The sequence below is a fragment of the Herpailurus yagouaroundi genome, unplaced genomic scaffold (assembly GCF_014898765.1).
Source record: "Herpailurus yagouaroundi ecotype Mexico unplaced genomic scaffold, PumYag 198, whole genome shotgun sequence".
Lineage (NCBI taxonomy): Eukaryota > Metazoa > Chordata > Mammalia > Carnivora > Felidae > Herpailurus > Herpailurus yagouaroundi.
The window spans coordinates 32612142-32635529 of NW_024412429.1; the positions used below are offsets into that span (position 1 = coordinate 32612142).

Sequence of the window (23388 nt, forward strand, 5' to 3'; positions counted from 1 at the left end):
CACAATTCAGCCTGTAACAGATGTCAAAGAAGGAAGAGATGTAGGACAGATTAAATGCTAGAAAAGATCTTGGAGTTGAACTTCAACAAGCTTACTTGGAAAACCAGAGCTGGGAAGAGAAGCTGGACCAGGGCACATTAAAGATTTTACATCTTGGAGAGGTGGGGACCAGCTAGCTGAGCAGAGTCCAAATTTCAGCTCACTTTGTAGCCTTGGGCAAATTACTTACTTTCTGAGCCAGCCAAATTGTGATAATACTGTGATATTGTTACGAGGATTACATGGAATGGTTGCTTAAAGTGTTTACCCCTATAGTTATTATCTTATAGAGAACTTCATATGAAAATAACTGTATATGGAAAGGTTCTTAACTATTACTTTCTCCTGTCCTAAACCACACAGAGCTTAGTAGAATGATTTGCGTGTTGGAATCACTAAACTAATGTGTCCTGAAATGAACACATCGAATGAAATAAGTTTCAAGAAGCAACTGTGTAGACGACATACCTAAAAGAAAGCCATGTGGAGAACTACAGGCGTAAATTAACATCTCTTAGGATTTAGCTGGAGGCTTTGGGCATCCCAGGAAACCACTATTAATTTGAAAACTTTAAAATGTCCCCACCTTTGGGGCTAGAAAAAAAGCCCAAAGGATGGAAACGGGAGCTAAGAAATAGGAGAAAACTCAGGAACCATCATCCCGCGGCAGCTCGGGAACATATAGGTCTAGTCTTGGCTTACATAGCATATGGTTTTGAACATACTGCAGAAAATTAGTTGTAGCGGAAGAGAGGTTTGGGCCAAAGAAGATAGAATCCCAGCATATCAAGGGTAAAATCAAAGGAGAAAGAAAGGTTGGCAAGAGGGAAGAGAATAAGAAAGAAAATAAGGAACTAGACAAGTAAGAATGGAATGAATTCATAAAGACTGTAGGTAGTAGCTTGTAAAGTTAATCTGTGAGGCCTTTAATTGGAAAACCTAATTTATTAAGGGGGGAAATGGTGATAGGGGAGAAGGGGGTGAGGTGATTGAAACGCTAACTAGGAAGCCTATGTCACTAGGTTGTATACTTGGAAGGTTTTGTGTGATTCTCATCGACCTTTTCCTAAGTGTTACTAAGAATGTTTTCTCAGTCCTTATTTTTATTGTTCCCCAGAGTTGTTTGGGTGCTATAGCTGCTTGCTACAGTGCTGATGCAGGATTATGGAAACTAAACATAGGAAGATAAATAGAGATAATACTTAAAGTTTATGAATAATCTAATTATGTACCCAGCAACACAGGTAATTTATAAATGAAAAAGAGTAGTGGCCGAGAGAGCAGACCCTGATTCTCCTCTCTATCATTTTCTGAGTCTGTAGCTTTGATCAAAATACTTTTAGCCTCTGATCCTCAAGTACCTCAGCTGCAAAATGTAATAGAATGAGATGTTCTTAAGACTTTTGGTTTGGACATTCTATGTCATCATCTTGAAACAATAATTTAACTTCGAACAAATGTCGAACATTTATGTGGTCTGCTGTATTCATTTTCTGAAATCATATGACTTCATGACATGACACTGAGCTATAGCTGATGCCAGCTTCCCTCCTCTGTATCCGAGTTATAGATGATGTCTTTATTTGTAAATGACGGTTATTGGTTGTTGTTGTTGTTGTTGTTGTTGTTTCTGTATTAGGACAAGAAAGCATGTTCATTGTAGAAAATTTGGATAATACTGTACCAATTATGGTAATTTGGGTACAACCGAATGACCTATGGCCAACATTAAAAAAAAAAATGAATTTACTGGTAAGCTTTTGGATGGCTCAGAGAATTAAAGGGTTTGCTGAGCAATCAGATTTGAGGAATGCCAGACACAGGGTGGTTCTAAGGATCTTGGTTCTAAGAACTCATGAAAAGTCTCAAAGGCAGTGCTTTTCAAACGAACTGACTGTATGGGAGATTTTTCACCCAAAACATCACAGGTTATTAGCTTAATAAAATATAGCATAACTACTAGGAGGTTCTGCAAGACTAACCATCTTGCAGATAACAAACGTAAGCCTAAAATTTTTTTAAACAGCTACCTAAAGACACTGAACAGTAACCAAAGGTAGACAGAACTGGGGTGGGGGGGGGGGGGGGGTGGGGGAGGATCATGGTGATCAACACTTGAAAAAAAGAATAGCAGTGGCTAAATTCCCTTTTTTATGGCTTCTAGTATAAGGGCAGACCCAGTCAGTGCCCTATGGGGCAACTAATAGCCCAGATTTGTCAGTTTTACTTCCTGAAAACCCAGAGGGCGGAGTTTAGAACAACCACAGCTACTGGAAATGGAGAGGAGGGGAAAATCCCAGAGAGACTCAGAAAGGTGGAGGCCAATATTCTGCCTAAATCTCTGGCTGGCTTTTGAACTATACATGCATGGGGCCGACTCCTAGCATCGCAGCCAGGGACAAACAAAATGCATGACAATTTCAGCTGCTTCCCACTAGGGAAACAGATACAAGGTTTGAGTCAAGGCAGGTGAACTCTTAGTGAAATTTTTAAAAAAATCAATATTATTGGAAAGAATACAACAGAATCCAGAGTCCCTGTGACATATTACGCATGATGTCCTTGCTATGATACAAAGTTATTATATATACTAAGAAACAGGAAAATATGACTCATACATAAGAAAAAAGGCAATATGGAGACTGAATCCAAAATAATCAAAATGCCAGGGCACCTGGGTGGCTCGGTCAGTTATGTGTCTGACTCTTGATATCAGCTCAGGTCTTGATCTCAGGGTTGAGAGTTCACATCCCACGTTGGGCTTTGTGCTGGCACAGAGCACAAAACAACCAACCAAACAAAATAACCCAAATGTTAAAATATCAGACAAGCATTTTAAAGCATCTCTTAAAAAGGTGCTCCAGAATGTAAAAAAATAATAATTTTCACAGTGAACGAGCAAATAGGAAAAGTATAAACTACAAAAGAGGATCAAATAGAAATTTGAGAATTGAAAAATAACATGTGAGACATTTACTGAAAGGGCTAGCAGTCGACTGAAGATGACAAAAGCAGGACTCCATGAATTTTCAGCTAGATCAGTCTGAAATCATCCAACTTGAAGAACAGAGAGAAAAACTAAATACAGCTGTAATGATCTGTGGGACAAAATCTGAAAGGCTAACATATATATAACTAAATGCATATTTCTAACACATATGCAATTGGAGTTCCAGGAGGCAAAAGAATGAGACAGACCAAAACATTTGAAAAAATAATGACCCAAACCTTCCCAAATTTTATGAAACACACATTTACAGATTCAAGAAGCTCAGTGAACCCCAAGAAGTATAAATACAAATAGACACATATAGGGGAACTACTGAAACTCAAAGAGACAATTCCAAAAAGCAGCCAGGAAAAGAAAAAGGTACGTAACATGCAAAATTATACCGATTTCTCTTGAGAAATTATGGGGACCGAAAGCAGTAGAAACATGTCCTGAAGAGGCTAAAAGATAACAACTTTCTCCTCATACTTCTATATCCAATGAAAAGATCCTCGAAGAATGAATTTATCTGGGGGAATAGCATTCCACTGGAATAAAATACTCCATTTTAGTTTGTAAAAAAAAAAAAAAAAAAAAAAGTTTCCATATGTGTCCATATATTTATGACGAGTATAAAAAAAATGTGAGTGGATACTTGTGGTAGACTAATAAATGGCTCCCAAAGATGTGTCCGCATCTTAATCTCTGGAACTTGTAAATGTTACCGCATTTGTAAAAAAAAAAAAAAAAAAAAAAAAAAAGTCCATGCAGATGTGATTCAGTTAAAGGTATTGAGATGAGAGCATTTTGGACTTTGGCTCAGCGAAATTAGTGTTGAACTTCTGGCCTACAGGACTGTGTTGTTGTTTTAAGCCACCAAGTTTGTAGTAATTTGTGACAGCAACCACGGAACACTAATATGATAATATGTTAACCTGTAATACTGACCGTGTGGAGGGAAGGTAGGAAGTAGAGATTAGAAGTGGGGAGAAAGTTAGGAATATGAATATATGCGACAATACACTTTATATAAATGAAAGGTAGACGGATGCAAAATAAGAATACACATTTTATGGGGGGTGCCTGGGTGGCTCAGTCGGTTGGGTGTCTGACTTTGGTTCAGGTCATGATCTCACGGTTTATGGGTTCGAGCCCCGCGTCGGGCTTGGTGCTGACAGCTCGGAGCCTGGAGCCTGCTTCAAATTCTGTGTCTCCCTCGCTCTCTGCCCCTCCCCCGCTCCCACTCTGTCTCTCTCAAAAATAAATAAACATTTTTAAAAATTAAAAAAAAAATACACATTTTGTGAAAATATATACCAACAAAAAAGAGCTGCATTAAACATACAAGAATGGGGTACCTGGCTGGCTCAGTCGGTAGAGCATGGGACTCTCAATCTCAGGTTGTGAATTCAATCTCCATGTAGGGTGTAGAAATTACTTAAAAATAAAATCTTAAAGGATACAAAAATGATTGCTGATGGAGGGGAGAGGAAAAGGAATGGAGAGAGAGAGAAATAAATGGCAACAGAAATGCAAAATCCAGCTGAAAGACTGGAAGATAAAGTAGGGGGAAACTCCTATCAGGTGGACCAAGAACAGTAAGAGATCAAAAGTAGAAGAGAATAAATAAATAAGAGGGCCAGTCTGGAAAGAGAACAAAAAAGGAAATGTAATCATCAAAAAAATAATGCAAAAAAAAAAATCTCCTTTACAGTTTGGTGTTAGATGGGAGAGGGAACATAGATTAGAGAAGCCAGCAGGGGTTAGATCATAAAGATTCTAGAAAGCCACTGGAAGGAACCTTGCTAATGCTAATCCTTCTGTTTAGTATGGCTCTGAGGCTCTCCTTACCTACCCAGGAATTTTTGCACAAACTTCAAGACCCAAGGTAACCTCTCTTCCCCAGGAAGCCACCCTGGACTGGTTGAGCCAAAGTAAATAGTTCTGCCAATATGCTTCTATTACAGAGTTCGTTGTATCATAAGAAATTATTAATAGATGTCTGTTTTACCTGCTAGATGGAAATATGCTACTTGAGGCTGGTTGGGGCTTACTCATCTTTAAATTCACCATGCCCGGAACAAGGTGGTAATTGGATAGTCTTTTAAATTTTATCTTGGCCCCAAATCAAGAATTTCCCAGATAGTTAGCTCTTCCCAAGTAGTAAATAAGGTGAAGATAAGTGAAGCCTCAGTGTGTGTGTAGGTGGGGTGTGGTGCGAGCAGGGAGTGTTGTGCTGGTGACAGTAAGGTGGCGGCTTTTGTGGTCCAGCTCCAAGCACTTTACAGACCTTATCACCAGTGCTCACAGCCACCCACAAGCCAGGCATCAGTGCCCCAATTGTGCACGTGGAGAAATTGACCTTGTCCTCCAAAGTCACCAACAGAAAGTAAGTGCCTTGTATTGGAACTCAGGTCATCTGCCTCGACAGGTGTACTCCCAGCTATGCTTCCTCGACATTCACCATAATTCTTGCAAATATTTTTCTACTCTGGGTGCTTCACATCAGTTAATCCAGTCAATTCATTTCAAGTTTACTCACGTATGATTTAAGGGATTACAACCACTCACCCAGAGGTGACCGAGAGCAGTGCGGACGGACACCTCTCGGTGGCGTGGGTCCTGTCCCCTTTACCCACGATTGAATTGGCTTTAGCTCGGTTTGTTTCAGAGAGATTCAAAACGGCTGGGGCCTGAGGGTAGGGTTCAGGTTAGAGCTTCTTCCTCTGCAAGGGGTTCGAGTTCAGGGCCTGGGAGAGTTCTCTCAAGACTTTTCTCTTCTGTAGCACTGCTTTTATAAATACCGTGTGTTTGGGGTTGATGAGGACTAATTTTCTTTTTTTCTCTTAATGGTTATCTATTTCTGAGAGAAAGAGAGAGAGAGAGAGAGAGAGAGAGAGAGAGAGAGAGAGAGAGAACGCAAGCAGGGGGAGGGGCAGAGAGAGAAGGAGACACAGAATCTGAAGCAGGATCCAAGCTCTTGAGCTGTCAGCACAGAGTCCCACGCGGGGCTCGAGCTCACAAACTTGTGAGATCATGGCCTGAGCCCACGTCGGACTGACCTGAGCCCATGTCGGAAGCTTAACCCATGAGCCACTCAGGCGCCCCATGAGGACTAATTTTCTTAGTTCACATTAGCACCTTTCAGTTCAGGCACTGTAGCTCTTCTGTGCCTATATAAGCTTCCTTTCTTACTGCTAGTAGAAATACATTTTACTCATTTTAAACTTGGGGGTTCAGCTACCTGGAATGTAGATTAGTCCTTACCCACCCCACCCCAAACATATCCAAGGTCGTGAATTACTATGGTAGCCTGTGTTTTTAGGGGAAAAAAAAAAAAAAAGGCGGTGCTCCCCCCCCCCCCCCCCCCCCCCCCCGCGTCCCGCCCCGCCCCCGCCCCGCCTCCCGGAGCCCCTAGGTGTCCGCCCCGGCTGCCTGCAGCTCCCGGCCCAGCGCTGCCAGTTGGGAAGCGAAGATGCCTGGGTCGGGCTGAACAGGCGCCGCCGGCTGGTCTGCCCGTGCGAGGTCGAGTCCGAGGAGCGGGCTTGGACCCAGGAGCCGCGGCGCCGGAGTCCGCGCACCGTGCACCGCGCATCGCGCACCGCGCATGGACGCGCCGGGGGACTGCGAGGGCCCACGCCTCCCCGGAGGTGACCGATAGCGGCACGGACGGACACCTCTCGGTGGCATGGGTCCTGTCCCCTTTACCCACGATTGAATTAGCTTTAGCTTGGTTTGTTTCGGAGAGATTCGAAAAGCCTGGGGCCTGAAGGTGGGGTTCGGGTTAGAGCTTCTCTCTGCAAGGGGTTAAAGTTCAGGGCCCAGGAGAGAGTTCTCTCAAGACTTTGCTCTACGTGTAGCGCTGCTTTTATAAATTACCATGTGATTGGAAATGCGTTCAAATTAGTATGCCATTAGACAAAGGTAAAAGTTCCATTGTTGTTCCTCCTCTTTTAACTTTCACTTCCCTTCCTCATCTACTCCAGAAGTTTTACAAAGATTCTTGAGACTTCCTCATCTTGCACAGATTTCCTTTCTTTCCTTCTTTCTTTCTTTTTCCTGGACCGCAATGACAACCTCTGAAAAGTAGAGCAAACCAAGTATAGTCTTCTAACTTAAATTTCTTTTTTTTCCAAACCATTGAACTTAAAAATGACTGATAGATTCGCTGAATATTTGAAACTGAGTTATTGACCTGTTGTCTTTAAGTTAAATGAAGATTTAGCCTTGGGAATCAGTATGGAAGTGATCGGCGCAAAAGGCCAGTTATTAGTGTAAAATGTGTATTGATTTACCGATTTATGGGACTTGTCTCTCCAGGAGCATTACCATTGTAAGATGTCATTTGCCAATTGAATATTTTAGCTTGTTTTCTCCCACTTACACTTCACTTGACTTCTACACTACTCCAGAATGCTTAACCAACAGCTAAGGTGACATGTTTAGAACACTGTTAAGTCCATGGAACGTAAGAGGCTGGTAACTTCATTATAGTTACCTTATACTTCAGAGAGTAGCACCCTTTGGAGATCACCTGGTTGCCTCATCCTTCTTGAAGGAATTTACCAAAGGTGGAAGAAATAGTGAAGGCAAGACAGGTTTCAGATGGTTTGATAAATTCTGCCCTGAAAATGAGGTGTTTTCAAAATGACAGTGTTGTACCAGATTTTGTGTGACATTTTATCAAATGTGGTATATTCAAAAGAGCCCTTAGCTCAGCATATGTTATCTTCACATTGCACAGAAGTGACATGTGTCAACTTCAATCAGCAGTCCCAATTACATGCCTGTGACTGTAGCATATTTGCATTTAAGGTGATGGCCCTCCAGGAGGTACAAGAGAGACATCCAGACAGCTTTCAAGAGAACAGCTTTTTGTGCTCATATCGGCAGCTTCCATTAACTTGGGTTCTATGATGTGCTATTCTATCCTTGGACCCTTTTTCCCCAAGGAGGTGAGACATTTTAATATTGTTATGAACTCTAATTTTAAAAAAAAAAAAGCCCTTTGCATTATTTCATTTTACAGTATGTGAAATGTGAAACTCCGCATTTAGTAAAGTTGACGCATAGAACTTCAGTAAACAGAGAGACTTCTGACAGAATATTTGACGCCAGATATAAAAACAATCCAGTCAGAAAGAATATCCTCTCGGGAAATAACTCACCTAAATATAACTGACCTTCTGAGGATTGCTTTGCTTACCATGTAGTTTTATAAATCTTTGTTTGGTTTCTGCAACTGAAACAAAGGGGGTGCTTTGAGTAACTGAGATTTGAGTGTTACTGCAAAAGGTCTGTGCTGAGACAGGAAGTCTGTCTCCTGGAGTTTTTCACTTATTGATATTTTTGGAATTAGGAAGACATGATCCACTAAATTCCCTTTTTCTGACTTGAATTTCTGATGGTATCTAATGGCAATGGTTTGTCCCAAGGAAGAATTCTGGTTAATACTGATTAGCTCTTTGTAATCATTGCCTTTTATGTGGTGTTAGGGTTTATAGTTCATGGCACAGACTCACAGGGAGTTAACCCCTAGAGAATCCACCTGGAATCTGGAGGTGAGTGGGACATAGCATGAAACTATGGCTTGCAACTGGCTTGGTTGCATGGAGATGATATACCCATGTGTTATTTTCTATTGTTTAGAATGTTTGTTTATTTATTTAGAGAGAGCGAGCAGGGGAGAGGCAGAGAGAAAGGGAGAGAGAATCCTGAGCAGGCTCCATGCTCAGCACAGAGCTCAACAAGTGGCTTGATCCCCCGATTGTGAGATCATGACCTGAGCCGAAATCAAGAGTCAGACACTTAACCGACTGAACCACCCAGGTGCCCCATCCGCCATTCTGCGTGTTACCAAGGAGAATGGATATGGTTTCTCTGCCAAAGGAACAATGTGACTCTGTACCCATACAGTGCTTTTTAGTTTTCAGTGTGATTTCCCACGCATTTATCCCATTTGGTCTTTGCAGCTACTCCCTAAGGCAGCGTAGTGAGAACGCCATCCGTCATGTTGCCAATGAAGACAAGACTCAGAATTTCAGCCACTGGCTCAGTTCGGTTCTATTTACTGAGTGGGAGCGGGAGGGGTAACCGTCTCCCACTCTAGAGTGTGCAGGCACTGGATGCATTAGGACAGAAAAAAATCGGGAAAATGTCCCTCTCTTGTCTACCAGTTGGGAGTGAGACAATATGAAAAAACATCGGTCTTCAGAAAGGTAGCTCTCAAGGTGAACCACAGAGGCAAGGGTGTTCTAGGAAAGAAATCACTTGAGATAGTCATGGGATTAGCACAGGAAATAGCACGTTCTCCGGGAAAGCAGACAACTTGATGTGGCTTGAGCCTGAGGTGGAGTGAGGTCCAAGAGGCAGCAGGTCTGGGGAGGAGACAGAGCTAGAATGCATGGGTCCTTACGCGTATGCCGGAGACATTAGTCGGTGAGGAGTTATCAGAACAAGACAGACTAGACTGATCAGTTTTGGGATTTGGAAAATACAATGATGGGTGGAGCCTGCAGAGTTAGGGCAGAGAGGAACTGGAGGAAGTAGAATGATGCCCAGTTAGCAGGGCATTTCCTGGCTGAAAACTGGGCAGCTGGCTCAACCTTCAGGGCACTAGAGCAACTAATGTTAGCTTCTGCTTAGTGGAATGCACACAAAGGAACACCAGACTACAGATGTGTGTCTTTTGATTTTGTTAATAATTTTTCCAGTCCCTTTTAAAAAAAATTGACAAAATGTTGACGTACCATGTTAGTTTCACGTCTACAACATAGCAAATACACAATTCTGTGTATTATGCAGTGCTCACCACGGTAAGTGTCGTTACCATCTGTCAACATACAAAGTTATTACAGTATCTTTTGAGTTTAGTTATGTATTTTGAGAGAGAGAGAGAGAGAATGAGCGAGCGGGGGGGTGGGGGTGCAGAGAGAGAGAGGGAGAGAGAGAGAATGACAGGCAGGCTCCACACTTTCAGTGGGGAACCCGATGCAGGGCTGGAACTCCGGAACAGCGAGATCACGACCTGAGCCAAAGTCGGATGCTTAACTAAGTCACCCAGGTATCCTCAAAGTTATTACAGTATTATTGACTATATTCCCTATGCTATACTTTTAAGTTTTTGATTTAGTTTTTTTGCTTACAAGAGGGAAGGCTGAAGGAAAGAAAACAGGCAAGGAGAGAGCGCTCTAATTTTAAGAGGTCTAGATACAAAGAGTGGGCTCTTCCTTTTTGTTTCTTATTAGAACCCTGTGGTTGACAAATGCACTGGAAAAACTTACCCTTCCTCCTGCATGCTCTGTTATCCTTCCTTCTAGCCAGAGCTAATTAGGCAAAGGAAAAACAGGGCCCTTCTTAAATTCTAGAGTAAGATTCCTATTTCTAGTCCTCCTTTTTCTGGCATCCTCTTTTGTTGTCACAGGATAACATGTGAACCAGAAATTGCTTTTAATAGCTCTTCTTGCTTACTGATGTGAAGCAGGATCCACATTCCGAAAGTCATATTTAGCTGCTGCCGTGGAATGTGATTCTAGGATATCTGAAGCCACCATCCCGTCTCTACGGTGAACGTGGGAACCTGCTCAGGATGGAACCTGTCATGGCTTCTGTGACCCTATAAACTTTGCAAGTCTGTACCCTCATCTATAAAATGGGGCCCACTAAAAATACATGCTTTATTTCATTGTTGCTAGAAACCATGTAAAACAGTGCTGAATAATAGAGATCCTGGCTCATAGTGGGGGGCCAGTAAGTGTTAGTTGTGAGGCCATTATATAAGTAATGCCAAACTCTAGAATACTTCTCAGATCTATTAAGCAAAGAACGTGGATAATGTGGCTTGACCCATGAGTGTTCTTTCTACATCTTTATTGACTCCTTCGATGCTACCTTCCCTCTGAGGTACCTGTTTTAGTTTGCCGGTGCTGCCATAACAAAGTACCACAAACTGGGTGGCTTCTGGAGCCACCAGTCTGAGATGAAGGTGTTCACGGGGTTAGCTCCTCCTGAGCACTGTGAGGGAAGAGTCTCCTCCCGCTTCCCTCCTTGGCTTCTGGATAGCTGACTTCTCATCCCATCTGTCTACTTTTGGTTTTATTGCCCGAGCTCTTGGTGTCCAATCCAAGGAATCATCGCCAAGACCAATGTCAAGAAGCACCTCCTCCCCCATAGTTTCTCTGGGGGGTTTGACAGTTTCAGGTCTTACGTGTAAGTCTTTTTGAGTTGATTTTGTGAGTGGTGTAAGGTGGGGGTCTGACTTCATTCTTTGGTTGGTGTGTGCCTTGTTTCCCCAACGCCATTTGTCAAAGAGACTATCCTTTCTTCGTTGTGTGTCCTTGACACCCTGCGGAAGATCAATGATCATATGTGTGTGGGTTTACTTCTAAGGTCTCTAATCTGTTTCGTATGTTTGCATTTACGCTGTTTTAATTCAGCTTTGCAATTTATTTTTGAAATCACAAAGTACGTTGCTGCCAGCCTTGTTTTCCTTTCTCAAGATTGTAAAGCTGACAATTCTTTAGGGGTGTGTTGAGTGAATAGTTTCCATGTCAGAGACTAGGTTTTACCATAGTTTCCCTTCCTTCCCCATCCAGCTTATTTTAAAATAATAATCTTTGAAAATTGCTGCACAGATAAAGGTTAGAAGAAAACAATGCTCTGATCTGATAGCTCCATTTTTCCTCACTGATGCTAATTTGTCTGTCAAACTTTGTTTCCTTTTTCGTTTCTTTAAAGGCTGAAAAGAAAGGAGCCAGCAATACAGTTACCGGTATGATCTTTGGATGTTATGCTTTATTTGACTTGCTGGCATCTTTGGTATTTGGCAAATACGTGAGTATTAAAGTTCATGGGAACATTTTAAGTTTTGAAAGTTGTGTAATGACCTATTCTAATCTATAAGCCTCGAATTTCCATTGATTCAGAAATAACCACCATTATATTTTATGAAATATGCTTCTGTTGATAACTCCGTTCATAGGGTTGATTGATTTTTTTTATTTTTATTTTAATTTCAGTTGACATCAGTGTAATATTAGTTTCAGGTGTGCAGTGTGGTGATTCAACACTTCTATATAACCCCTTGGGCTCATCACAACAAGTGCCCTCCTTAGTCCCCTTCACCTATTTCACCCATCCCCCCCCCCCCCCACCGCCCCCACCTCGTTCTGGTAACCATCAATTTGTTCTCTATAGTAAGACTTTGTTGTGTGGTTTGCTTCTTTTCTTTTTTTTCTCTTTGCTCATTTGTTTTGTTTCTTAAATTCCACAGATGGGTGAAATCATATGGTATTTATCTTTCTCTGACTGACTTATTTTGCTTATCGTAATGGGTTGATTGATTTTTTTGCTTCTTCCATGTTTTTAAGCAATGTGTGTTGCCATTCCACTAAAGAATTATTATAATATTACATTAACTATATTTCCCAAACATATGTTTCCCAAATCTTGTATATTTCCCGATACAGCGGGTTTGTGTTTATCTGGATGTAGACTTGTAACAGTCGTCGATTTACCGACTCTTCTCTGACATTTATTATAGCTTGTACATATTGGAGCAAAATTTATGTTTGTGGCAGGAATGTTTGTCTCAGGAGGAGTTACAGTTCTCTTTGGGTAAGTCATGCTCTGATCTGTTTGGGAGCTTGAACAGATTTCATAATTTATCTTCAGTTTAAAATGTTAATGAATTCTTTAAATCAGTCCGTCCCATTGATTGTCTGTTGAGGGCTCAGCGTGTAGCTATTGGGTGATTTAGGGGATGGGACTAATGAAGGACAGAGTCTTCTAAGGGCTGAGCATTAAGTGGCTTCTGAATCTGTTCATTAGGACTGCTATGAGCGGGAGTGACAGAAACTTAACCCACTTTTCGGAGTCACAGATACATTTTGCCTCGAGCAGAGAAAGTGCAATAAAGAGTGAGCTGGAGGGGCGCCTGGGTGGCGTAGTCGGTTAAGCGTCCGACTTCAGCCAGGTCACGATCTCACGGTCCGTGAGTTCGAGCCCCGCATCAGGCTCTGGGCTGATGGCTCAGAGCCTGGAGCCTGTTTCTGACTCTGTGTCTCCCTCTCTCTCTGCTCCTCCCCCGTTCATGCTCTGCCTCTCTCTGTCCCAAAAATAAATAAACGTTGAAAAAAAAAAAAATTAAAAAAAAAAAAAAAAGAGTGAGCTGGAGGGGCGCCTGGGTGGCGCAGTCGGTTAAGCGTCCGACTTCAGCCAGGTCACGATCTCACGGTCCAGGAGTTCGAGCCCCGCGTCAGGCTCTGGGCTGATGGCTCAGAGCCTGGAGCCTGTTTCCGATTCTGTGTCTCCCTCTCTCTCTGCCCCTCCCCCGTTCATGCTCTGTCTCTCTCTGTTCCAAAAATAAATAAACGTTGGAAAAAAAAAAAAAAAAGAGTGAGCTGGAGAACATCAGGACACACATATTAAAATACTGCCATCGGAAATCTATCTCAAGCTCCGAGTTTTGCTTTCCTCTTCTTGTGCTTTGTTCATGGACAAGCTGTCTGCTTGTGGTGGCAAGAATTCCCCAGCAGCTCCCAGAGGAAGAGAATGCCACTTTTCCTGGAATTCCAGGAGATTCACAGGATGGAGCCCCTGGCTTGATCTTTGTTGGTGACCTATCCCTGCATCAAGGTTAATGCAGGGGAGGGGGTACTCTGGCCAGGCTTGAGTCATATGCTCACTTCAGAATGGTTCCCTCCATTGCTATTTCCAGGAAAAGGGAAAATAGAGGCAAAATAGCTGTGGAAGTTCTTAAGCTTAAGAATCCTTAAATCAGCAGCCTAGTGGCAAATAATATGGATGAGCCTACACAGCTTCTTGGGGAACATAGGAGAAGGAAGAGTGCTGTAAGATTATGGTGAAGTAAGCTAGGAAGCCTTCGTGTCAAACTAAGTGGTTTTTGTTTTTTTTTTTTTCCTTTTCCCTTTTCTATTTTTTGGCAGGGGAAGGGGCATGGTCTTCTATTTTCTGCCCCACCCCCCTTTCCCCCCCCAAGGTTTGAGTCCTACCACTGAGGGATACCTGAAACTAAGAAGTCTTTCTTTTGTATATGTTCTGGTCAGAGTGATTCTACATATCTCAGAGAAACTAATTTAGTGTTATCATTTAAACGGCCAATTGCAGGGGCGCCTGGGTGGCGCAGTCGGTTAAGCGTCCGACTTCAGCCAGGTCACGATCTCGCGCTCCGTGAGTTCGAGCCCCGCATCAGGCTCTGGGCTGATGGCTTGGAGCCTGGAGCCTGTTTCCGATTCTGTGTCTCCCTCTCTCTCTGCCCCTCCCCCGTTCATGCTCTGTCTCTCTCTGTCCCAAAAATAATAAACATTAAAAAAAAAAAAATTAAAAAAAGAAAAAAAAAAAGAAAAAAAAATAAAATAAAAAAAATAAACGGCCAATTGCATCAACAGGAAAGGGCGACTAAACCGTCATTATGAATCGAATGGTTACCCATCTGCCCCCCAAAAAGAGACTTCCCTTTGTATAATAAAGCAATTGAAAACATTCATATTCTAAAGAGATTTATTATAATAACTGTGTGAGATGCTACTCTTTTCAGTGAGTAGCGGTAAAAAGGAAAACAACGACGACGACGACGACGACGACAACAAACCAACTTGGCATTTGAGAATTGTCTTGTTCTTTTTTAGTGTGTTGGACCAAGTTCCAGAAGGACCGGTATTTACCGCCATGTGTTTTCTAGTGAGAATAGCAGACGCAGTCAGCTTTGCGGCGGCAATAACTGCGTCTTTTTCTATTCTTGCAAAGGCTTTTCCAAACAGTGTGGCCACGGTGTTGGTATGTATTTTACGCGTTTTTCCTGTTTTCCTTTCAGCGTAGGCTTGAGTATTTGTTTGCCCTTCCAAGTTAAAGCTGAAATCCATTCTTCTAGACCTGCCCTTTTTTTTTCTTTTCTATTTTCTGTGTTTTGGTTACCTTTTACCCCAATTACTGCTTCTAGCAGCGTGCTGTCACTGAACATACCATTAGTCTTATTTAGGTCTCTTCCTGGGTTTAGAGTCTACCACTTAAAAGAACAACACCTGCCCAGTAGTATTTTGTTGTCTCTCTGTAGCCCAGATTGTGGCTGAGCTGCCGGAGGCATTCCTTTGCTTTAGAAAAGTCTTCCCTAGTGGCCACTTGAGTATATACTAATGTCCTTCCTCTACTCTTCCTAGATTCGTAGAAGGAATCTTAGAGACCTTAAAGCCTTTCCCTGCCTCTGTGCCGTTTGCCGAGTGCTTTCTTATTTTCCCCCAAACCCAGAACTTGGTAGCATTGTATGAACATAATATATTGGCTAGGTGCCTGGACGCCTGGCACTGGTGATGTACCAGATTTCTGTCCCAGCTCTTGGCTACTGCCTCCTTCACCCCAAGCAGGCTCTCTCCTGCCTGTCTCCTCTGGACCCATGCATTTCTGAAGGACGTGTGGTTTGCATAGTAGACCAAATGCAGCCCTCCCAAAAAATAATTGTCCTTGAGACTTCAGGGCCTCATCGGCTTAGTACCAAGAATTTCCTCCTTTGCCCATATTAATACTATAGCTTTGGCCATTAAGTACACTATTTGCTGTGGAGATCGTTATTTACTCCCATTTTAATTAAATATCTGTATCTACAGCCGGCCAGCTAGCTGCTTAGGTTTATTTTGGGTTGTACAGCCATGTGGCACGCAGTGGTGGCCACTGTGATAGGCGTACTGCTTACATTTCCCAGAAACAACATTTCTCAGAAAGGGTTCTGGAGAACATGAGCCCATTGACGTGCTCTGTAAAATAAGGTTTTGTGGGTAAAATGTTTGGAGCACACGTCCCTTCCAACTTAGAGACATCCAGTTCACGGGAGTGTATTAAGACTCCGAGAAATCCTGTAGTAAAGATATTTTCCCCAACTCAGTTTGACTATGGCCACACTCTTTAACTCTTAAAGAGCTGCCGTTCTGTGGAACATTCTGGAAGGTGCTTTCCAAGAAACTCCTGTGACGACGACAGGAGTCCATTTGATTTTCTGATCGACAGGGGACATTAATGTTGCCGTACTGAGTTTCTGTATAAAAACTGTGGCCAAAAACTGACACCCTAACACGGTGGTTGTTCTGGATGGCTTCATGGTGCTTAAATGGAGAATTCCTGTATTCTTTAGGAAATTGAAAGTTACCAATGGAGTACTTTCGTGTCCTCTCTGAGGTCTGAGGGAGGATGTGAGGTTGTAAACCACAGTCTCTGTTTAACACCCCTAAAGACTACATTGATTTAAAATGGCGCAATTTCTGTAAGAGTTTTTTAATGGTAAAATATTTCCCATAACACCGTTTTGTTTATTTTAATTTTACTAAACGCCTTCTACATGGTACAAAATTCAAAAGTTATAAAAGGAAATAGAGGATAGAGTGAATGTATTCTATATGTTACTTTTCCTCAAGCTTCATAGACCCACCTGTTGTCCAGGCATCCAGTCCAACATCGTTCTCCCAGAAGGCAACAGGGATTATTGGTTCCTTCTAGAGTGATTCCATGTGTGTATGAACATGTATGTACACGCTCACAGAAGTGCACACACACACGCAGGGCATGATTCCTTCCCCCTTTGTTTTCTTTACACTCGTGGTCGCATACTCTCTACGCTGTTCAGAACCTGGCTGATATGCTAACAATGAAACCATCTTGGAGATCTTTCTATGCCTATGGGTGAAGAGTTTCTTACTCTTTACCTCCCTTTAGTAGCAGTATACGGTACTTCACTAGATGGAGGTAACATACATCCATAGTTTCTTCAAATTATCAATGAATATTTAGATTGTCTACGTATTTTCCTGGTGCAAACAGTGCTATAACACACAAGCTTGTGCATACACCATGTCACATCTTTACGGTTCCCCATATAAATTCAATTCCCAGAATGGCATTCTGGTCCAGGGAGTATGTGCGTTTGTAATATTGATAGATTTGCCAAGTTACCCTCCTGTGTTCACTCACCAGCCGTGTCCAAACGTGCCTCTTTCCTCACTTTGCTGCCCCCGCGGAGCGTTTGATGGGTGATGGGTAAAAATTGTTATCTTGTGGTTTAACCGTTTACTTTTTTTTTTAAAGTGAGGGTGAGCTTTCTTTTACATGCCTGAGACGTATTTGCATTTTCTTTCACGTGTCAATAGTCTGTTTGTAGCATTTGCTCATTTTCCTATTGGGTTGTTCATTTTTCCCCCATTGATTAGTATTAGCTCTTTTGATATATTTGGGGAAATTAGTCCTTTGTCAGTATTTTTTTTTTTTTTTTACTATTCTTCATTTGTCTTTTTTATGTGCTTAACATCCATAGTTTTTTCACATTTTCATGTAATCAGATTTATGATTCTTCTGTGTCTTCTGAGTTTTATGTCATAATTAGAAAAACTTCCCCACCATAGAAAAAAAAAAACCTCCTCCCATATTTTATTTTTCTAGTACTTCTGTGGTTTCAATATGCATGTTTAAAGTTTTGGTTCATCTTGGGGTTGTGTGGGTTTGGGTGTGTAAATTGTGAAGTGGATAGCCTTTTTTTCAGTTAGCGTCCATTAAATCTTTATTTGTGAATTCTTCAAACCAACTGTATTGACTCAATTCTCTTTTTTTCCCCCATTTTTAGGGAAGTCTTGAGATTTTTTCTGGCCTGGGACTAGTGTTAGGGCCCCCTTTAGGTGGCTTCTTGTATCAATCCTTTGGCTATGAGGTGCCTTTTATCTTTCTGGGATGCATAGTTCTGCTGATGGTACCACTCAACATGTACATTTTACCTAATTATGGTAAGACTGCATTTATTACTCACTTAAGAATCTTAAATTGAAGTATTTTTATACATGTATAGGGGACCAAGTTAACAGTACTCACTTTCATCTTGTATGCTCCATGGTAGATTTCTTTTTTTTTTTTTTTTCTACTTTTTTTTTTTTTTTTTTTTTTTTAATTTTTTTTTCAACGTTTATATATCTTTGGGACAGAGGGAGACAGAGCATGAATGGGGGAGGGGCAGAGAGAGAGAGGGAGACACAGAATCGGAAACAGGCTCCAGGCTCCGAGCCATCAGCCCAGAGCCCGACGCGGGGCTCAAACCCGCGGACTGCGAGATCGTGACCTGGCTGAAGTCGGACGCTCAACCGACTGCGCCACCCAGGCGCCCCGCTCCATGGTAGATTTCTAGAGAACCCTGAAAGAGCTGATTCTCTTTTGAGAAATGTTGCTGTAGGCAGTTTATGTGAATTTCTATATATTACAATTTTTTTCTGACCTTTAGAACTAACGAATATTTAATTCCTTGTCATAAAACATCACCATATAAAGTGTCCACCAGAGGTGTTCTTGGACTTAATTAAATATTTCAGAATGACGAGTTACCAAGGGCCACACATGGCACTGTCTTCCTGGAAGGCCACCAGGCGGGAGGGCAAGGCCTGACCTTCTCCCCAGTGGTCCTCCCAGCTGCCTGTGAAGCACAGCCCAAGTACAAGGACACAGGGCCACATCAGGCAGTAATGGAGGTCACTCTGGCTTCAAACCTTCACACCCCATAAGAGTCAACCTATCCTGGAGCAACTTCCTGGACACAGCTCTCAGGATCACCACGAGGGACGCGCCGGGTACAAGAGTCAGAACACTCCGGGCACAAATCATGGTGTGCAGGTTCATGTACAGTTTCTTCTGTACCAGGCAAGGGTTATTCTCACTGTAAGCAAGATTGCCTAGTGACATAGCTGGCATTTCACACTTATCCGATGACGAAGGGAACAGAGCTAGAGAGCTAACTTGAAGGCTAGAGAGGAGAGAGCCAGAGAATGTTTCTAGAGAGGCACCACCATGCTGAAACATGTAAGATGGTGGTTTCTACTTGTGAGAAGTACAACTACTTCTTCTACTGTGGTTTCTGTGGTTAAGCGTCCTGGTTGCTTGGTTCACAGATGAACAATGGACCGGTAATCAAGACACTGACACCAGGTCACATTGTCATGGAGCAGGGGAAAGAGTCACGTTCGCCCTTTACCACACTGTATGGGGGAAAGACTGTGTTTATTAGTTAATGGTAGGGCAGGGTATTTAGAACTTGTGTGATTAGGCACTGGACAGGCCCCAATATCTGTTTCTCCTGGAGTCCTGGCCTGCTCCCCTCGCCTCCTCCCTCCCCCGACGATCTTTTGCGGCCCCCTCTGGTTGCCACCAGCCTAGTTACTTGATGGTCATTTCTCTTCATTTCTGTTAATCCTCAACTAAAATCTCCCGGCATTTTCATTGAACTCAACAAAGTCCCAGTTAGCTATATTTCTATGAACAAACTTTTTGGCAAACACTGGTTATCTATGGAAGGACCTTCTATTTAGATTGAATGGAAAAAACTGGTATTAATAAAAAGATCTCTGAGATTGATAATGTAAAGCCTGTAAGTATAGGTTTAGGTGTTCTCATTAAGGAGTACTTTTTAAAATTAGTGTTTTGGGAGGCAACTGGGTGGCTCAGTTAGTTGAGAGCCCAACTCTTGATGTCGGCTCAGGTCATGATCCCAGGGTGTGGGATCAAGCCCTACAACGGGCTCCACTCTGAGCGCAGAGCCTGCTTTGGATTCTCTCTCCCTTTCTTTCTCTGCCCTTCCCTGATTCACACATGCGCTCTCTTTCTCTCTCTCAAAAATGAATACATAAATATTTAAAAAAATGGTTCATTAAAAAAATAAAAAAGTTAAATAAAATTAGTGTTTTGGGAGAGCTTATGGAGAGAAGCCTGACAATTAAATCGTCTTTTATTTTGATGATATTGGCAGAATTTTGTGTCCTACAAGTTCTACCCCACTCCTTTACCCCATTCTAGACTCGTAGCCAACATGGTTCTCGAGTCAACTTTGGTCCCTCCCTCTCTCTCATCCTTTGTATCTGTGCATCAAGTCCCCTCTCCTGTACTGCTCTAAAGAAATATTTCTAAAGCACAGTCATGGACATGCCAATCCTCTTATTAAAAATCTGTGAATCTGTGAAATGTGAGCCCTATCCTGAAAGCTGTGAGGAAGCTGTTGTGAGATCCCAGTAGAGGAGTCACATGATCTGAAACCTGTCCCTTTCGCATCCACTCTAATCCCTCCTCATCCTTCAAAACTTAACTTGTATTACCTCTTCTGGGAAATCCTTCTGAAGCTTCTCGGTCATTGGAATAAGTGCTCAGTAAGTAGTGCTGCAGTGATCAGCATGCTTCCTGCCCATTCACACCTGAGGGGTTCCCTGTTTCCCTCCCCTGCTTTCTCGCCTCTACCAGTAGCTTCCTGTGGCAGGCCAGGTCAACCAGGGGGTCATGTCTCTCTCAAAGAATATGTCAGAATTGTGGGGAGCAGAGAGAGTAATTGAGTAGCTTGGAAAAGCTCCTCATCTGTCTCTTAAAGCAGATAATCAGCCTAGGTTTTCATTACTTGGGCTTCTGCAACAGTTTAATTAAACTCATTATGTATTTGTTGCTATGGACGTTCTTACGTACCCTCATTATGATTTCTCATCTTTCCCACTTTGGATTTAGAGAAGGGGGCCATTTCTGCCATAATAATTTATCTTATAGCATAAATCCATAATACCTTTTATATGCAAGTAAATATAACCAATTCAAGTTGATCTTTTATAATTTATATCTTAAAGGTGACTAATGAACATCTTTAATAAACAATTCAAAATACTCGCCAAATGGAGTCTCCTTGCTGGCCCTACTGCACCGAGCCATATGCTAGTGCTTGTCCCCTTTCTAAGTCTGTGCACTTTCTGTGGTTGAGCGTCGTGGACTGTTTAGCATTGAATATTTGGCTAATAATTAAGAAACTAACATCGGGGCGCCTGGGTGGCGCAGTCGGTTAAGCGTCCGACTTCAGCCAGGTCACGATCTCGCGGTCCGTGAGTTCGAGCCCCGCGTCGGGCTCTGGGCTGATGGCTCAGAGCCTGGAGCCTGTTTCCGATTCTGTGTCTCCCTCTCTCTCTGCCCCTCCCCCGTTCATGCTCTGTCTCTCTCTGTCCCAAAAATAAATAAACGTTGAAAAAAAAAATTTAAAAGAAACTAACATCATGGTTTAACCTTTATCCCTTGTATCCTGACAAAGTCTAAATGTAACACTTAAAATACTTGAACCGATCTTTGTGTTTCTTTGAATTTGTTCCATGCTAGATCATTATTCACCAAGAATTAAGTAATGAAGCATGGTGGGTGTTTTTGGAGAAATGAGAGCATAACAGGGGCTAATCCTCACCCTCAAAGATCTTCCTTACCCAGACCTGGCCAGTATCATCTCTGGCCTGGCACTCCAACAGCCCCCTAGCTGGTCCTCTTGTCTCCATTCTCCACAAGGCCACAGAGAGGTCTCTTTAAACCACAGATCTCATTCCTACCCCTCGGTTAGAATCCGTAGTGATTTCTCAGGCCTGTTAGCATGTTTTACAAAGTCTTGCATAACATGCTTCTGCAGTATGATCTCTCTCTCCACCGTGCTGGTGTCCCCTACTCTAATCTCCATCCTCTAGCTTTGCTTCTCTTCTTTCATTTCCTTCAAACTCAGAATAGTTTTCCTCACTGCTGAGTCTTGGAATGTACCATTCCTGGAATAATATGCCTGGATTATTCTTTCCTTCTTCTTTGCTTGCTCATCTTAAGCTCATGCTTTGGGCACCAACTTAGATGTTACTACTTGACGAAAGCCTTCTCTATATGGCTTTCTCTGTTTTTGTTGTTGTTGCTGTTTGTTTTTGTTATTCTTTTGTTTTAGCCAACTATCTGCTGTGCTTTGAAAGATTCCCTCCTTTTTCTCTCCACTCTTTACTGTAACTTCTCTGTGAGAACAGGGTCTGAGCTTGTCTTCTTTGTCTTTGTCTGCCCAGCATTTTGCATGGTACCTGACTCAGCAAAGACATGGCTCAGGAAATTAACGGGAAGACAGGAAAATCACCAAACAATAGTAAACACTGTAAAATGAAATGTGGTTTAGTTGCTAAAAGGTATGGTACAGAGCAGAAGTGCAGTAGGAAACAGGAAGGTAAGATTTGTGGAATAATTAGGGCCAGAGCCAGACCTCACAGAGTGAATAGAATTTGAAAAATTAGCAGGAGAAAAAGAAAGGAATCATAGCATGTGACTGGAGGCTTGGATACAACAGTTCCTGTTGCTGGGAACAGTAAAGAATCTGGGTTACTGCAAGGGGGATGCTAGAAGTGAGGTCCGTGCTCAGTTGACCTTGAATGCCCATGTGATTTATGCATGATTCAGTAACACCCTTCTCAATCTGGTGTTTTCTTTGCCATCAGGAAAAAAAAAAAAATTTGTCTGTGCCCTTTGATGAACTCAGATTTCTCCCTTCCTTGATAAAGCTTCTGGCTCTTCCCATGCACCAAATCTAACTTCATATAGTCTCTATCTCATTGGGGGGAAGGCCTCAACTTGCTTCAAAGTTATAATCTATAACCTAAGACCCTCTCTTCTCCTCACACTCTGATTCCAGTGGATTCTTTATCAATTTGAGAAATTGTCTTTAAGAAGACTGAATGTGGCTTCTAGGTGTGAATAATTTATACGCAAATGCAGACAATATGCAATTTTAGACAAACTCAGAGGTGCGGTTATTTTGATTACCAGATAAAAGATGGCCTTACCAATTTCACTTTTCCAAATAGGTTAGAGTTTTAATTACTCTTTTTTGGATTTTTTACCCTTAGACTCTGATCCAGGTGAACACTCATTCTGGAAACTCATCACATTACCCAAGATTGCACTTATAGCCTTTGTCATCAACTCCCTCAGCTCATGTTTTGGCTTCCTTGATCCTACTCTGTCTCTCTTTGTTCTGGAGAAGGTGAGTAGCCTGCTTGTCAGAGAGCTCTGCACTGTAGAAGGTGGGTGCACTTGCTTGCTCTGGGGCCCCACTCTGTAGAAAGACTCTGAGTGGCTGTGAGGAGACAGAATGAGATCTACACCCCAACACAGCCTGTCCCCTCCCTCTGTGACATCCCTTTCACCAGGGGTCTGATTCAGGGCAAGTGAGAGAAGCTTTTCACCAAGTGGCCCAAACATTGGTCTCCTTTTCAAGGTCTTGCTTGAGTCATCACATGTCTGGCTGGGAATTATCCTGAGTGCTTGACAAGGACACTTTTCCTCTACTTGTTTGAATTCCAGTGAAGCATTTGGGGTACTCTGTAGCTCATTTAATGTTCTTCACTAACAGGTCCCCTGTGGGTCCACTTACTTTTTAGGCTGTTACATATAATTGAATGACTATGGAATATATTAATCTGGGACAGTAGAAAGGAACCAAGACTCTTCTCCTTCTTCTTCTTCTTCTTCTTCTTCTTCTTCTTCTTCTTCTTCTTCTTCTTCTTCTTCTTCTT

General features: G+C 42.4%; 1 protein-coding gene across 2 annotated transcripts in view; it reads left to right on the top strand.

Annotated features, from left to right (window-relative positions):
- Nucleotides 1-6443: 6443 nt before the first annotated feature.
- Nucleotides 6444-23388, top strand: part of SLC18B1 (solute carrier family 18 member B1) — a 28900-nt gene continuing 11955 nt past the window's right edge. The window contains exons 1-7 of one of the 2 annotated variants that reach the window (XM_040449160.1): nucleotides 6444-6678; nucleotides 7844-7983; nucleotides 11765-11860; nucleotides 12570-12643; nucleotides 14677-14824; nucleotides 17649-17805; nucleotides 22720-22856. In XM_040449160.1, the coding sequence (XP_040305094.1) occupies nucleotides 6636-6678; nucleotides 7844-7983; nucleotides 11765-11860; nucleotides 12570-12643; nucleotides 14677-14824; nucleotides 17649-17805; nucleotides 22720-22856 (795 nt within the window). In that variant the 5' untranslated portion in view covers nucleotides 6444-6635. Of the gene's footprint in view, nucleotides 6679-6755; nucleotides 6953-7843; nucleotides 7984-11764; nucleotides 11861-12569; nucleotides 12644-14676; nucleotides 14825-17648; nucleotides 17806-22719; nucleotides 22857-23388 lie in introns of those variants that run through there. The other variant, XM_040449162.1, reaches the window with a different exon arrangement.